Source organism: Pieris napi, chromosome 12 (assembly GCF_905475465.1).
Source record: "Pieris napi chromosome 12, ilPieNapi1.2, whole genome shotgun sequence".
NCBI classification, from domain to species: Eukaryota; Metazoa; Arthropoda; class Insecta; order Lepidoptera; family Pieridae; genus Pieris; species Pieris napi.
Genome location: NC_062245.1, coordinates 10982004 through 10996671, shown reverse-complemented (window position 1 = coordinate 10996671; position 14668 = coordinate 10982004). Strand labels below are relative to the sequence as shown.

At 33.0% G+C, this 14668-nt stretch overlaps 1 protein-coding gene across 2 annotated transcripts; it reads left to right on the top strand.

The window, feature by feature from the left end:
• Positions 1-1370: 1370 nt before the first annotated feature.
• Positions 1371-14236, top strand: LOC125054761 (pre-piRNA 3'-exonuclease trimmer-like). Of its 2 annotated transcripts, XM_047656824.1 has the most exons (11): positions 1372-1672; positions 1773-2007; positions 2267-2418; positions 2941-3076; positions 3527-3855; positions 5145-5272; positions 6081-6223; positions 7205-7291; positions 13451-13539; positions 13677-13775; positions 14132-14236. In XM_047656824.1, exons 1-11 carry the CDS (start codon positions 1545-1547, stop codon positions 14208-14210), a joined length of 1605 nt encoding a protein of 534 aa, XP_047512780.1. In that variant the 5' UTR covers positions 1372-1544; the 3' UTR covers positions 14211-14236. The 2 variants fall into 2 exon arrangements, 1 of the variants encoding a protein (XP_047512780.1); XR_007117755.1 differs by lacking the exons at positions 13677-13775; positions 14132-14236 and adding an exon at positions 12760-12854 and having other exon boundaries at positions 1371-1672.
• Positions 14237-14668: the final 432 nt, after the last annotated feature.

Below are 14668 nucleotides of genomic sequence, written 5' to 3'. Positions count from 1 at the left end.
ATAGTTATAATATCGGTACTTCTTCAAACTCAAAATATCTTTATTCAAGGTACACTTTTGAATCGTCAAGTTAAATTAATCGTAAATTTACATTTACTACCAGTTCGCAAGTCAAGGGCGTAGAGCGGGTAAGAAGAACTGGCAAGAAACTTTCCGCCACTCTTTTTAATCGCCAAGTATTGTCATACAAATTGTTTGAACTGGAGCAAATCAATTCTGTCATCAAAACTTATGAAATATTTAATTAACGAGATTGCAGTTCCCACCATATAAAAAAATATACATAATTTTAACTATCTTCTCCAAATGAAACCTTACTCTATCTAATAAGTTTTTTATATACGATATTTTCGATTAATTATTTAGAAGATTTGAATTTAAGAGAACTTCGCTACGTTCCACTAATATCTTAATATGTATATATAAATTACGTGTCACGTTGTTTGTCCGCTGTGGACTCCTACAGTTCTAATAACTGATTTCAATCAAAACTTGCACACCGTGTGCAGGTTGATCTAACTTAAAAGGTACACACTTACATCTCAATTATTTATACCTGCAATATTATTTGTTTATTATTTGACAGTCACAATTATCTGTTAGCTCCAAACGATTCTAACAGATGGCGGTAACTGTTGACTAAAAGAAATTAAATTTATTTCTTTTGTATTAATTTGCTCAATATCAACGGTAGTAGAAAATCAATCATGGAGTTCGCCATGTATTTTTACAAATGGCATCTGTGTAAAGAAGCATGCTGGTCTCCATGACTGGTGTTCTCATATCGTTTCCCTTGAATAGTTTACTACTATTTAATGTAACAAAGACCTTAGCCACAGCAACGCGTGGCCGGGTATGAGGGTGAGATCTATCATCTATAGTGCGCACTTAGACTTTGCTCAGACTTAACTATAACCATTCTTTACTTTTTTAAAGGATAATAAAGAAGGTATTGCATGAAATGAAACATCAATTTCTGTCTTAGCTTGAGCTTAGCTTAATCTCACCGTTAAAATGTCTATAAATATACTAAATCATAGTTTAACCTTAGTGTTTTTCGTAAGTAAAGTCTGAGCAAAGTCCAAGTGCGCACTATATATCTCACCCTGAGAGTCATTTCTATAAATTTTGAGATAAGGGTATATACGTATTTCTAAAGAGGATATGTAACGCATAACTACCAGACTATTCTTCAAGTAGTGTATTTGTTAAACTTTTTTTATTATTATAAAATTCAGAAAATTATTTATTAAATTATAAACCTGTAAAATGTTATTATTATTTTTACTTTAATCTATAATGAAAAATCGACACAACTTATGACAATCCATACCTAATCAATAATCATTGTGACAGTTCGATAAACGTGCAAACAGCAGTCGAGTATCGAGCTGTCAATGTTCACAATTTCCGAAATCCTGAAAATTCCCACCTGTTATATTCCTTGTGCTGAATTACCAACTACGATTTTGTATTAAATTTTACTACAATTTAGTTAAGTACACTATACTCATATACATGTAAGATTCAAAATCAATTTAATCATGGAAATAACAAATACTAATTTCTGCGAGGAATTAGAAAACATTTCGAAAAACCTAAAGCAGTCTTGTTTTGTTGGATTTGATGCAGAATTTACAGCTATTTTATCGAGTGAAACATTTAAACACAGGTAATTATAGATGTTAGCAACTACAAGATTGTCTGACTCTTCGACTTCCTGTAAAACCAACAAAAACTAATTAAAACTGCATACATATTTTACATTTTAGACTGTTTGATACAAGTGAAGATAGATATAATCTAATGAAAAATGAAGTAAGCAAAATGATAATGACACAAGTAGGTCTTACAATGTTCCTGTATGATAGAGATTTAGATACTTATAAGGCTGTTGGATACACTTTCCACTTGTGTCCTCAAGTATTTGGAGATATAGACCAGTCATTCATATTTCAAGCATCAACCTTGCGATTTCTCTGTAAACACAACTTTGATTTTAATAAGGTATATTATTCATATTATTTACTAACAGATAATATATAAATAATGAATTTAATTACATGAACTCATTTATCTCAACACTCTTTTTCATGGAGCATTGAGTGTACTATTCAAATAGAATCAATTAATGTGGGATTTTTTAAGTATGAGAGAGATATAAAATCAATTTTTTTTTAAATACTGAGGAATTGATAAAATGTTTTATAATAAAGGAGCTTAAGTTTTAAACATTGTACTCACCACATTGTTCAATAACTTTCAGTTTACATACAATGGACTTCCTTATTTAAGTAAAGCTGAGGAAGCTAAGGTTAGACAGCAATTAAAGGATGAACAACTGTTTAACAACTTAACAAGATCTTTGGAAATGGATGATGAGAAAAAATTACAGTGTTACTGCTCTGAAGTTTCTAAGTAAGTCTTTAATGCATACATCCTGTGGCACAAATGGGGTCTTGATTAGATCAGATTTATGCTTTTGTTTCATTGATCAGCTTTCTTAGAGGCAAAGAGGTGTATGTTTAACACATAAAATAATAGAAGATCAGGAAATAAAAAAAACATATTGTTGATGTTTTCTTTGAAATATGCAATCTACAACAAGTAGTTGTAAGTTGTAATATAGACAAAGAAATCTTAGTACCTTGCTTGTGATGTAAGTGTAAAAATAGTAGAAACTTATATTTGCATCTATGAAAATATGATGTATAAAAGGAGTTATTTTTTAAGTTAAAAACTTGGGCTTGAAGATAAACATAACATGTACATACTACTATAATACAACTCTACACAGAAAAATACATTAAAACATTTTATTGCCTGTACAAGAACTCATGATTTTGAACAGTTAATTTCTAGTAATGAATTTACCTGGACATTACAGGACAACAAACAAATTTCGTACAGTTTATTTAATAATAACATTATATTTTTCAGGTGGTTGGCAAGTAGTGATGAAGGTACTATGTATTTAGATGTTCAGGATCCAGTACTTAGGTACATTGTTCACAACGAGCTTAGGTTGCGCTTTGATGGTATCCTCACTACCGATAGCTTAGGTAATAGCAATAAGGTAAATTCGTGTGTACAAAAGTTAGTTTTGTATGCCTTACAAATGGATTTTTTTTGATATGAAGATATGAGATCATTCAATATTTTCTTATACTAAAAGTAATGTTTTAAAAAAAGTAATAATTGTATTTTATTAGTCTGTTTATTAAAGTTAGTCTATTAAAAAATTAATAATTATCCAATGGTGATACAACCATGATCATTCTTATGAGTAGGTTTTCAACCTTTTGTGCCTGACACATGTAGTGATAATGTTTGTTCCTCAAATGTAAATTCCGTACATATAAAGAAAAATTTATTGGTGCACGGCCATACTTCAAACACTAGACCATTAGTATGTAGAGTTGGTATACCTCTTGGCCATCACTGGTTTTCGTTCCGATATTATTAATGAGAAATTAATTTCAAGTTTAAACCTTCAATAATTTGCAGATATGTTTCTCTATTACAGGTTTTAATATACAGAGATAAATATGTAGAGGGAGCCACTAGTGCACCAATGCAGATACTAGAAGGCAATCTTATGAGTCATCTCCTGGGATTTTCACAGATAATAGACTTACTTATCACCCATAGAAAACCCTTGATAGGCCATAACATATACTTAGATACAATTTTACTTCATAACCAGTTCATTGGTCCCCTCCCAAATAAATATTCCATGTTTAAGAAGAATATTAATGATGCATTTCCATTGATTTTTGATACAAAGCATATTTCATATCATATGGGGAAATGGCTAACCTTTGACGAAGTATGGAGGACCAATGGACTTCAAGAGTAAGTTTGGATTATAAAAGGAGTCATATATATCATTATACGCATACTATTACTTTAGTTAAAACATAAATTTTTTTTATGAATATAGTCGACATGTGAGGGGGTAACTTTAGACCTAAAACGAAAACCTTTATCATTCTAAATGAAATATAATTGAACTAGGTGGTGCCCGCGACTTCGTCTGCGCAGAATTAAAATAATATTTGTCCAAATAATGTAGCGTGAAAGACATATTTTATCTACTTTAAATACCAGAAGCGATAAAAGTATCTATTTTCTTTTAGGAATCAAATTATTACTACCAAATGTGCAGTTGAAATAAATTATCAATATTTATTGTAGTTATGGTTCACTTTTTTGGCTTTACACATAAGATATAGATATATACTGTGGCACATTTCCACCATAAATTACATATGTGTAACTCTAGTGGTTTTGGCAGCGCACGCCAGAATGGTAGATTTTTCCTACTTTATTGATATTTTGGACAATTCACACAATATCTTTATAAGTTGTAACTAGGGATGCATCGATACGCCTTTTTGCCGATACGATACCGATACCGATACTCTTATAGAATTATCGCCGATTCCGATACCGATACCGATACTAATGCTTATTGAATTCAAATTAAATTAAGGTAAAATATATCAAGTTTGGTTAATGATTTGAATTATAAAATATAAACAGTCACAAACTTTTAATAAGATTAAAGGTTTAGTAAATAAAATTAAGAATTAAGAGTAATAGTTAAATTAAAATAAAAAAATAACTGTTAATAGTTAAAATTAACATTGATAAGATTTTTGTAATTCTGTATTTTATTTAATTTGGTATTGAAAAAATACTACGCGCGATAGCAGTTAAAAACCAACTAAAGTTTCTAGCGAAATGGAATACGCGGGGACTAAGTGGGTGTGAGGGGCATAGATAGTCCGTGCCTTGTTTCCCACGCCCCAGATCAAACAAGATGCGCGTTTACATTACTTTTTTTAAAGCGCGAAATTTGAAAAGTATCGTTGTATCGGCAAACCCAAAGTATCGCCGATATATCGGTATCGGTATCGGATGCATCCCTAGTTGTAACCTATGTGCTACTCTGAAGTATAAGCTATATTATTGTAAAGTTTCGTTAAAATCCATTCAGTAGTTTTTGCGTGAAACAGTAACAAACATCTATCAATAATATTTGTATCTGAAATAAATTACACTATTTCATATATTCATATCATTATATAAAATAATAATTAAAGAATTATGTTATATACAGCTAATAAACTAATTTCCAGTTTATATGAATTCTTTGCTGAGGGAAAATGTAAGAAGTTGGAACAAGGAGTGAATTTAATTAGATTGAAGACGCCATTTAATGTTGAGCAAAGCTTTCACGAAGCTGGCTGGGATTCCTACTGCTCTGGTATTTATAAAAATGTATTATAAACCTAAGTTAATTAAGTGAGGCCTGAAACCCTAAGGGTTTAGTTTAGACGAGCGGTAAGATTTTATTGTTTCAAAAACTACGTCTGTAAGAATACATTTTCATATAAATATTTATTGAAATAGAAATAGAAGGCAAAAATATATAATTGTGGAAAATATGGTCAAATGGAAAGCCCTTTGAATTCTTAACAGAATCTGTGATCGCTAGATGGCGCTGTATGCAGTTTCGTATTTGATTTTATTAAAGAGCTTGTTCTGTGCCTCGTGTTGCTATTTGACAATATAGTATAAAAATTATGATGATACATGATTTAAATCTTGTCAAATAGCCAATTGTTAATAATTAACTTGAGTTTGAATAAAAGTTGTCTTTCCTCATATGTCCGCATTTCAAGTTCAAGTTGCATCTTAATATATATAAATTACGTGTCACGTTGTTTGTCCGCTATGGACTCCTAAACTACTGAACCGATTTCAATCAAATTTGCACACGGTGTGCTAACTTAAAAGATAGGATAGCTAGAGATAGCTTACATCACAATTATTTTTTAATTATTTGATAGTCACAATTCTAACAGATTAGGCTGTGTTGAAAGTACCAACGTTTCATATAAGCTACAATTGAATGGCATAACCACCAAAAAAGCATGGTGGTCCCCATGACTGGTTCTCCTACCGTTTCCCTTGAAACGCTTACTACTATGTAATACATATAACGAAAACCTTAGCCACAGCAACGCTTGGCCGGTCTGCTAGTTATATATGTTTTTATAATATCTTCGTAGGTTATTGTTTTATAAGACTTGGACATTGGGCGGCGTGTGAGCTCAGGGGCCATTATAGGCCTGTAGGGCCAACCGAGATATTGTCAGCCCTAGGTCCACATGCCAATAAGGTCAATGTCATTCGAGGCGCTGTACCATATATGGTACGTATAGTTTTTATTTAAATATCCTTACATATGAAATTGGCGTTTTTGTCGTACTGGCCACTTTGTTATCCAAATCACCAGTGCTGGAAATTTGGATACCTTCTCAAGGTAAAATGGGGCAGTCGAAACCGCCTTCATAGATTTTTTTGAACGTTAATTTTTAGTAAAGGGATCAATTAACTACCTATAAGGTGGCAAAAGTGCATAGATAGCAATGTTACATATTTTGATTAATTGAATATATTCTTCTATTTTAAAAATTCTACATTTTGTACCTTCCATACAAAACGCCAATTTCATATGTAAGGACCTAAAATATTGTTAAAATTATCCTATGCCTAGAGCCAGTAGACACTTTTTTTTAATTTTCATTGTAACCGATTCTCTACGCGTCGCCTAAGAAGCGCCGTAAAAAAATTTCATTTAGTAATGATGGCGCAATTGGTGATGGTGAATGCATAACCAGGCTTTGATCCTGATCGATCCTCATCAAAAAATATTGTCTATCAGAAAGTGCTTTTGCTCTCTTGCTGAAAGTGTTTTTTCTGCTTGCTGAAAGTCGAGATGTGTAAAACTGCCATTCTTCTTTCGCAATAAATCCCCAAATAAGTCTAAGTTAAGTAACAACGATATTATTAGACTGTAAGGCGGTACGAAGTTAGCCGGATCAGCTAGTAGTACATAAACGTATTAATTTTTTGTAGGAATCCTCGAAAGTGCATTTTGTTTTCAATCATAGACAATGTGTGGGTAATATTTGTAAAAAAGTAAATAATTACTGCTGCCGTAATCACCAAATAAGAAAATCAAAGACCCCTTATACGCCTTACGTAATACTTGACATTCAATTAACATCGATTAACAAATTACACTATTACGTAGTGGTAACTAATATATATAATAACTTAATTTTAATAAAATTTTATGAATACATTTGAGCCTTATCGCTTGTGGATTATATTTTTACTTCTATTTCAGAATCTCGTTGGTTCAGACCCACCGAAACACCGGCCGATGCTTCTCCATATAAAATCTATTAAGGACCGCGTCATAAATGTCAGTAAGGTATGTATTAATACCGCGTATAGAGTTAATCGGTAATTACAATAAAGACTTAATTACGTCCTTGACGACGTCAACATCGTCCGAATGGCGGACGACTGAAACTCAAGGTCCTTACTTTTTTTGAAGTGAAACTTCTTTAGGCGCATGAGGGTAACAATTTTAGGGATGAAACGCAATAGTAATAACATTAGCGTCACGAAGATGTGCAGCGTTTTTGTTGAAGAAAAGGGAGAGAGTCATTGAGACCGATTGAGAGAGAGTGAGAAAGGGCGAACGTAGAATGTAGCAAATAGCCATAGAGCGAGAGTAAGGAGCAAACAAGTGAGAAAGATCGAGAGAGAGAGAGAGAGAGTAAGGGAGATCGAGAAAAAATACACGCTATTGGTTGATGTATTCGTTTAGTAGTTACATATTAGAACTTCAGATGGCAATTCTGTCGCATAACGTCTTGTGCAGTAAACGCAGATTTTTTATTTATTTATATTAACATTGGCACGTATACAGTGTGTAAACAGTGTGAATATAGATATACAAATACATGGAGTGATCATATACTGGTACATGATCATCTATTGGAGCTTTTACCTTAGTAATAATTAATCTACAAAGAAGTTTCACTTCTGACACGTGTACTTTGTACAAACGCACTTCTTTTTAGTGATACTCTCAATGCCGGAGAGCTCGCAAGTGCGTTGTCGGCCTTTTAAGAATTGATAAGCTCTTTTCTTGAAGGACCCTAAGTCGAATTGGTTCGGAAATACTTCAGTGGGCAGATGGTTGTTCACAACCCGGTAGACCGAGGCTGCGTTCGTGGGATGTTGTCAAGGACCTCGAAACTATAAGGGTTCCAACTTGGACGCAAGAAGCACTAAATAGATTGCGATGGAAATGTATAGCCATTGATGATGATGAATTAATTATGACTACATTACAGTCTTTCTATCTTTACTATTCCTCGGTTTCAAACAAAAAAAATTGTGTCAACAAAGTCTAATGGAATAAGTATATATGAATCTAAATATTTATTAATTTATTCACAAAAATATAAACACTATCCTTTCAGTACTAACTACTAAGCCAATACGATAATGTGGAAAAAAAATTAACATAATAAAATATATAATATTAATTCAAACTCAAAATAACTTTATTAATATAGGTAAACAAGTACACTTATGAACGTCAACAGAAAAGATGTTAAATTGATTCTAAATTTACATTTACTACCAGTACAAATCAAGGGCGTAGAACGGGCAAGAAGAACTGGCTAGAAACTCTCCGCCACTCTCAATTATATAATATCGCTACTATGAACTCATTCAACGTACTTATAAAGATGTCGATAGTGTCGGAGAGCATTCAGTAGCAACGTCTTTGTCAACGGAGATCTGTGCAACAGACTGGTTCTGGCCTTGGTGTCGCAAACAACCTTGGCCTACGCCGTCGCACATATCCCCTATAATCTATATACAAAGAAACCGAGTTCCTGGAGAACACTTGGGTTGCTCACCATCCCCCGCAAGACAAGTATATAGTAGGCCAAAATAGAAAAAGCGATGTTAGAAAAAGCGTTTAATGATAGTCTTTGGTTTATGGAGGGAAAAGTTGAAATTGGAACACGTTTATTTCTATAATAGTGTTTTAAAATAGATAACTAGCTTCATATAAAAACTTTTTCTTCACAAATTTTCTACGTGGCCTGGTTTTTTCAAAAATAGAATTAACATAAATGAGTGTGAATAAAGTATTATGTATCTGGAAAATTCAATCACACATTTACACAATGAAGATAAATATTCACAAAATAAAATACTAAAACATACACCATATATATTGTTAAAACTATAGCAGTTGCTAATATATAAATAGCATTTTAGGAGATAAAAATATCCCCTTATTTAAAGACATTTCTTACATTTGTTTATTAGTAACATATGTGGACGGTCCTAACCGTACCCACCTTTGGCTAATACACATCGTTACTAATTATAGCAATCCCAGGAGCTGCTGAAATTACCTAGATTATTTCTGGTGCATAAAAAATAAATACATTTTGACAAGGACAGACTATAACTATTCTTTACTCTATGGAAAAGATAAATACGGAAAATACGCCAAACCGTGCCAGATGTAATCTTTAGTTTTAGTCTATTACTTGAACCTGAATTAATTAATTTAAAAAATATTCTAGAGGTACATAGTATAAATATACAGACTGAGATTTCGGTGTCTCTGTATCCTTCCACCCTTTCCAAGTTATTTGTCTTAGTGGTAGGTTGTCCCTAACAGATAATTCAATTGAAATTTATTTATATGTGTGGGGAAAAATACTCCGTAACGATTTACGCGAGTACACCATTGTTAATAGGCATTTAGTAAAATTAAATTAACTGTCCTGTCAACACTATTTAGTCTAGTTACGAGTCTCTTCGTTGCATTAACCTATTGCGTACTAACATCAGGTTTCATGCCCCCATACATAGAATATGAAATTCCTATAACACGTTTTTCAAATTTGATGTTTTCGAGCCTCCCACAGCTTTTAAAATCTAAATTGGTTTGTTTTTGTTTGTTTATATTTAAGTCCTTATTTTTGTATTTGTTTTTATTTAATTGTGTTATTAGTATTAAAAAAAACTTGCGTGTGACACTTTTATAATTATTATTATAACTTGTATAAATTTTATAATATCTTATATATTTTCCTTCTTCATAAATAAATACGTAGGGTATTATTTTATTAAAGAGGTCTAATGATACCGGTATCGCAGAATTAAGAGTTTAGGGGTGTCTCGCAGGGGGTAGCTACTGTCATAAGTGTCTGGCAATGGATGACGAGATTTATAAAGTTATCCCTAATAAAATATAAAAAAATTGAGCTTTATTCAAATTCAAATTCAAAGCCTTTATTTCTACTAATGTTAGTTTTGTTTAAATTTGAGATTTATACTTTAACGAATTTAAGGTACTATTTTATTCATCTTTACTACCTGTTACCTGCCCAAGTAACCACTACCCAAACTCTATAGTCCCTGGTCGTTCTTACCTGTATAGGGGACGCGCACTGAAGAACTTTCAGCTTTTATTAAATAACGAAGGTCTGGTCGTCCTGGGCTCTTAGGCCATAACGTATGTAGAAATAATATAGAATCATTTAAAACAAATTAAAAAAGTTTCGTCCCCTTGGCAGTATACCTTTAACATTATATTCGTTGAGCGAGGAAAGCACCAGCTCTGGAGTCATCGGTTCTATCTACCAGGCGCCAACTTAAATCTTTAATAATGGCCTGTGCAATTGAACCCCACGGCCCAAGAGTCTACTCCAAACGGAGAGCGTAATTGATTTGGTAAATTTCTGCGGAATATGTTCATCGTTATATAACGGTGCGTAGTCTATTTCCGTCGCATTTGTGCATCTGCGCGGTCTCGATTCTATTAATATCTTTAGTCGTTTTGTCACTGCACCATTTGAACGGTATTTACATCTTCCTTATTAACTAGCTGTGCGTTCATTCGGTCGTAACTTGATGTATAAATAATATAAGTACAGCCTGGCGTTCCACTAGGGAGTGCTTTTAAAGACAATTCTTCTTCTTTTTAGCTGTAACTGATTCTCTAACGATGTTTCTAAAGGGGCTGTAAACCCATCATTGCCATTTACGATTTCATCATCACGTGTTAATGGAGCAGTCGCTAAAAGCATCTCCCTCTCCAAGGGACAGTAAAATTTTGATGTATATTATTATTTTTACATACTTCTGTCCCTATGGAATATTTATTTCTGTGTGTATCAGATAAGTTGATATATATGGGACTCGTATTAAGCTGTAGTCTTTTTAGATATTGACGTTCATAAGCGTACACATTTACCACTACGAATAATTTTTATTTGATATATCTTGACTCTGAATTATACACATCAATTTGGAGTTATGCTTAAAAAAGACCGCGTAAGTTCTGGGCTTATTTCAAAAACAATGATGAGACAATTGGTCCACTGATGTGACTTTAATATAATCGCTTTATTAGTCTTAGATTAAGTCATACCATAGCGCGGTAACCACAACACAGCGGTTTTTACGCACCACCTTTTTGTGGAACCAGCTGTCGGTCGTACAGCTGCCAAATACCAGAAGGTATTTCTGAACCAATACGATTCAGGGAACGTTAAAAAAAAGCGTTCTCAAAGGCTGGCAACATACCCGTACGCCCTAACGGTTCCAGGTGTCTTTAGGAGGTGGTTAGCTATCCGAGTAGTGTTTCGGCTTCAGCGTCCGAATCTCATCCTTGAGGTCGTAGGTTTTAATCACGGCTGTGTACCAATGGACTTTCTGTCTATGAGAGCATTGCTTGCTCGTACGATGGCGGAAATCATCGTGAGGAAACCGGTATGCCTTAGATCCAAAAAGTCGACGGTGTGTGTCAGGCACAGAAGGCTGATCACCTACTTGTCTATTAGAGAAAATATTTTATTACGAAACAGATACACAAATCTGAGGCCTAGACCTAAACGCTTGTTGCGCCACTTTTTTAGCGCGTTATTCAAAGAGTTGGACATCATAAAAAAAATTGAGGGCAAGCTCTCAAGTGAAAATAATTTTTACAACATTTTTCGTTTATGCTCCTTTCCTATAGTCAATGTTAGAATAGTGTGCTTTTAAACACAAATTATTAAACCACGGAAATTTCCATAGCTAATAGATTTTATTTGTAACCAATCGGTTTACCGTTCTTAATGAGGCAGTCATTATTTTGTGCCTTTACGTGGCGTGAAACATGGACGTAATATTTTTATATAAAACACGGTTTTAGAGAAAATAAAGATACGAGATATATCGAAATCGTTCTTGCCATTTTGTTATTTCACTCAAAATCATTCAAACATACTCAATTATTTTATTATCTTTTTTCGTAAGTCGATTTAAAAATCATCAATTTTTATATTAAATCTAAGCAGATATTGTGTATTATTGTTTCATAAAAAATCTATATGCAAATATTAAAACCCACAATATAATAAAAAATGTGTTTTTACTTTACGTATTAAAATACATAAATATTTTTAAATTCTCAAGCGATCTAATTTAGCTCATCTACCTTCATAGTAATGAGCATCGTTATTTCCTTCCATTTGACATCGCGAGCTTATCGTGTGTGCGGTTGACATTTGGCGTAAATCCAACACACACATGCAGCCCACACGAATACCCGACGCCAGTTTAAAAAGCTTGATAATGCCCATGTGTCACTAGGAAAATCTTTATTTTCGCCGTGGAATGACTTCAAAACGCCGCTCGCGTATTTTAAATGAAGTAATTTTTCATGCCTTTGTCAAGGTTGATTTAAGGTTATATTATAAATAGAATGTCGTAGCAGCTGTCTGCGATAATCGCGGAACACTAAAATGGCATTACGACACTGGCGACCTCTATCGAACAAAGACAATATAATTCTTAAATGTCTTTCAGGGTGCTCTGAATATCTTTCTAAAGTTGGCACAAAAACTGTGACGTACGTAACATTTATCTATCACGAGTCACGACCGTGAACCGTGTTTAAAAAGGTATATAAATTTTATAGAGTTTTAATTTTAAGGGAACCTTTTCTCCCCAAACAAGTTCTACGTTTATTGACACATTTTTTTAAACTAAAATTGATAGAGATTCGCGTGTAGGCAATTAATTTAATATAAAAACATGGCATTTTACAAAAATATCTAATCTAGTAATAGATACGCTATTGATAAATTATAGAAGGTAGATATTTTTACTATATACTGAATAAAACAACTTAATATATTTATAAAAATCAGTGGCGCTACAACCTTTCTAGGTCTGAGGATTCTGTATCTGTTTCATGATCATTTGTCATTCTTATAGGCGAGTTGGTGATATGATCAGCCGCCGCCTGACACTCGTCGACTTTTTAGATCTAAGACAAGCCGGTTTCCTCACGATGTTTTCACCGTTCGAGCGAATGTTAAATGCGCACTTAGAAAGAAATTGTTCACATCTATCATTTCCCATAATCTATTTATGAGAAATTCTATTGTTCCGCCTAAAAATTCCTTTCTCAATACAATTACATAATAATAAAACTGATCGAAATTTTTATGATGTACATAAAAATAAATATAAATGTTTAATGTCCAATTAAAAGGTGGCGTCATCGCTGGCGGCCTACGGCTCTGTAGACGTAAAACTGTGTGACGCGCGCGCCGCGCTCGTAGCGACAAACTCGCAGTATACGTAAGTGACCATTAATTTTGAATGTCTTCCTTATGTTTGTCTACAACAGTATTATATGCTATAGTAGATAGGGAAATTGTATAGATACATGCATTTTGATATATAGCCGTCACATTAACAGATATTATTAATTTTAGCTTGGATAGAATTCTGAGACAATTCAAGAATAATACAGACTATAAAGTGACCCGCTACAATCCAATTAGACACTCGAAGGCCGGACGAATGGCTCTATGGTTTGTACTCTTTATTTATGGTATAGTGACAGTTGTCCTAATAGTGGATTATTAATTACAAATATGCTAGTACGATTTATGGGCCAATGATGGACATAATAATAATAATAATATACATGGAATTTTTAAACAATAATTTTATTGAAATATAGATAGTAGCGCCACAATCATATAAGACCCTTGCTTCATATGCATTTTTCTTTTGACAAGTATGCCTGACACGAAATGCCGGTGCTCTCAGGATTTTCACCTTCGTAATTACAGTTTGAACCCACGAACACAGAATCGTGGTAGCCACTATCGCGTAGTGCTAAGCTAAGTATTCCTAACCAATAATGATTATTTTTCTATTCCAGGAGCGGTGCCATATTGACTACCGGTATTTTTGTATACCTTCTACACAAAAATGTTAATAAATTATATGAATATAAATAAACACTTCCTTATAAGGCAAGCTCATACAAAAAGTCATTTTTTAATGATTCATAAAAGCTCCAAGTGTCCCTTTTCATCACTGCGTAAACAGTTGACAGAAAGAGACAGAATAGTGCTTTAGATTAAAGATTAATCATATTGATTATTTCTTTATGACTAGAGCCGCTAATATAATACTTATTTTATAGTAAGATTATAAATTTTCGTCTGCTATCTGTATTTTGTGCCTTAGGTTATTTTTTTTTGTTAACGTTTTTCAATACGCTTGAAATATAGCACTGAGTGTAAAAATAAAATAAAATTTGTTGTATTTATTAAAAAAGAGTATCAGGCCGTACATACTCTGATTTTATAATTTTGTTTTCATCAAAAAGGTTTTATTTGTGCGCGTATACTGGCCACAATAAGAAAAACAAGTGAGAATCGCGAGGTCGCATTTTTTTGTACTCTGTGTTACC

Excerpts from the sequence above, each read along its gene's own strand:
- LOC125054761 (XM_047656824.1), top strand. The coding sequence starts at position 1,545 with ATGGAAATAACAAATACTAATTTCTGCGAGGAATTAGAAAACATTTCG. Across the intron at positions 3,077-3,526 it reads GCTTAGGTAATAGCAATAAG|GTTTTAATATACAGAGATAA; the intron begins GTAAATTCGTGT and ends TCTCTATTACAG. Across the intron at positions 13,776-14,131 it reads GCCGGACGAATGGCTCTATG|GAGCGGTGCCATATTGACTA; the intron begins GTTTGTACTCTT and ends TTTCTATTCCAG.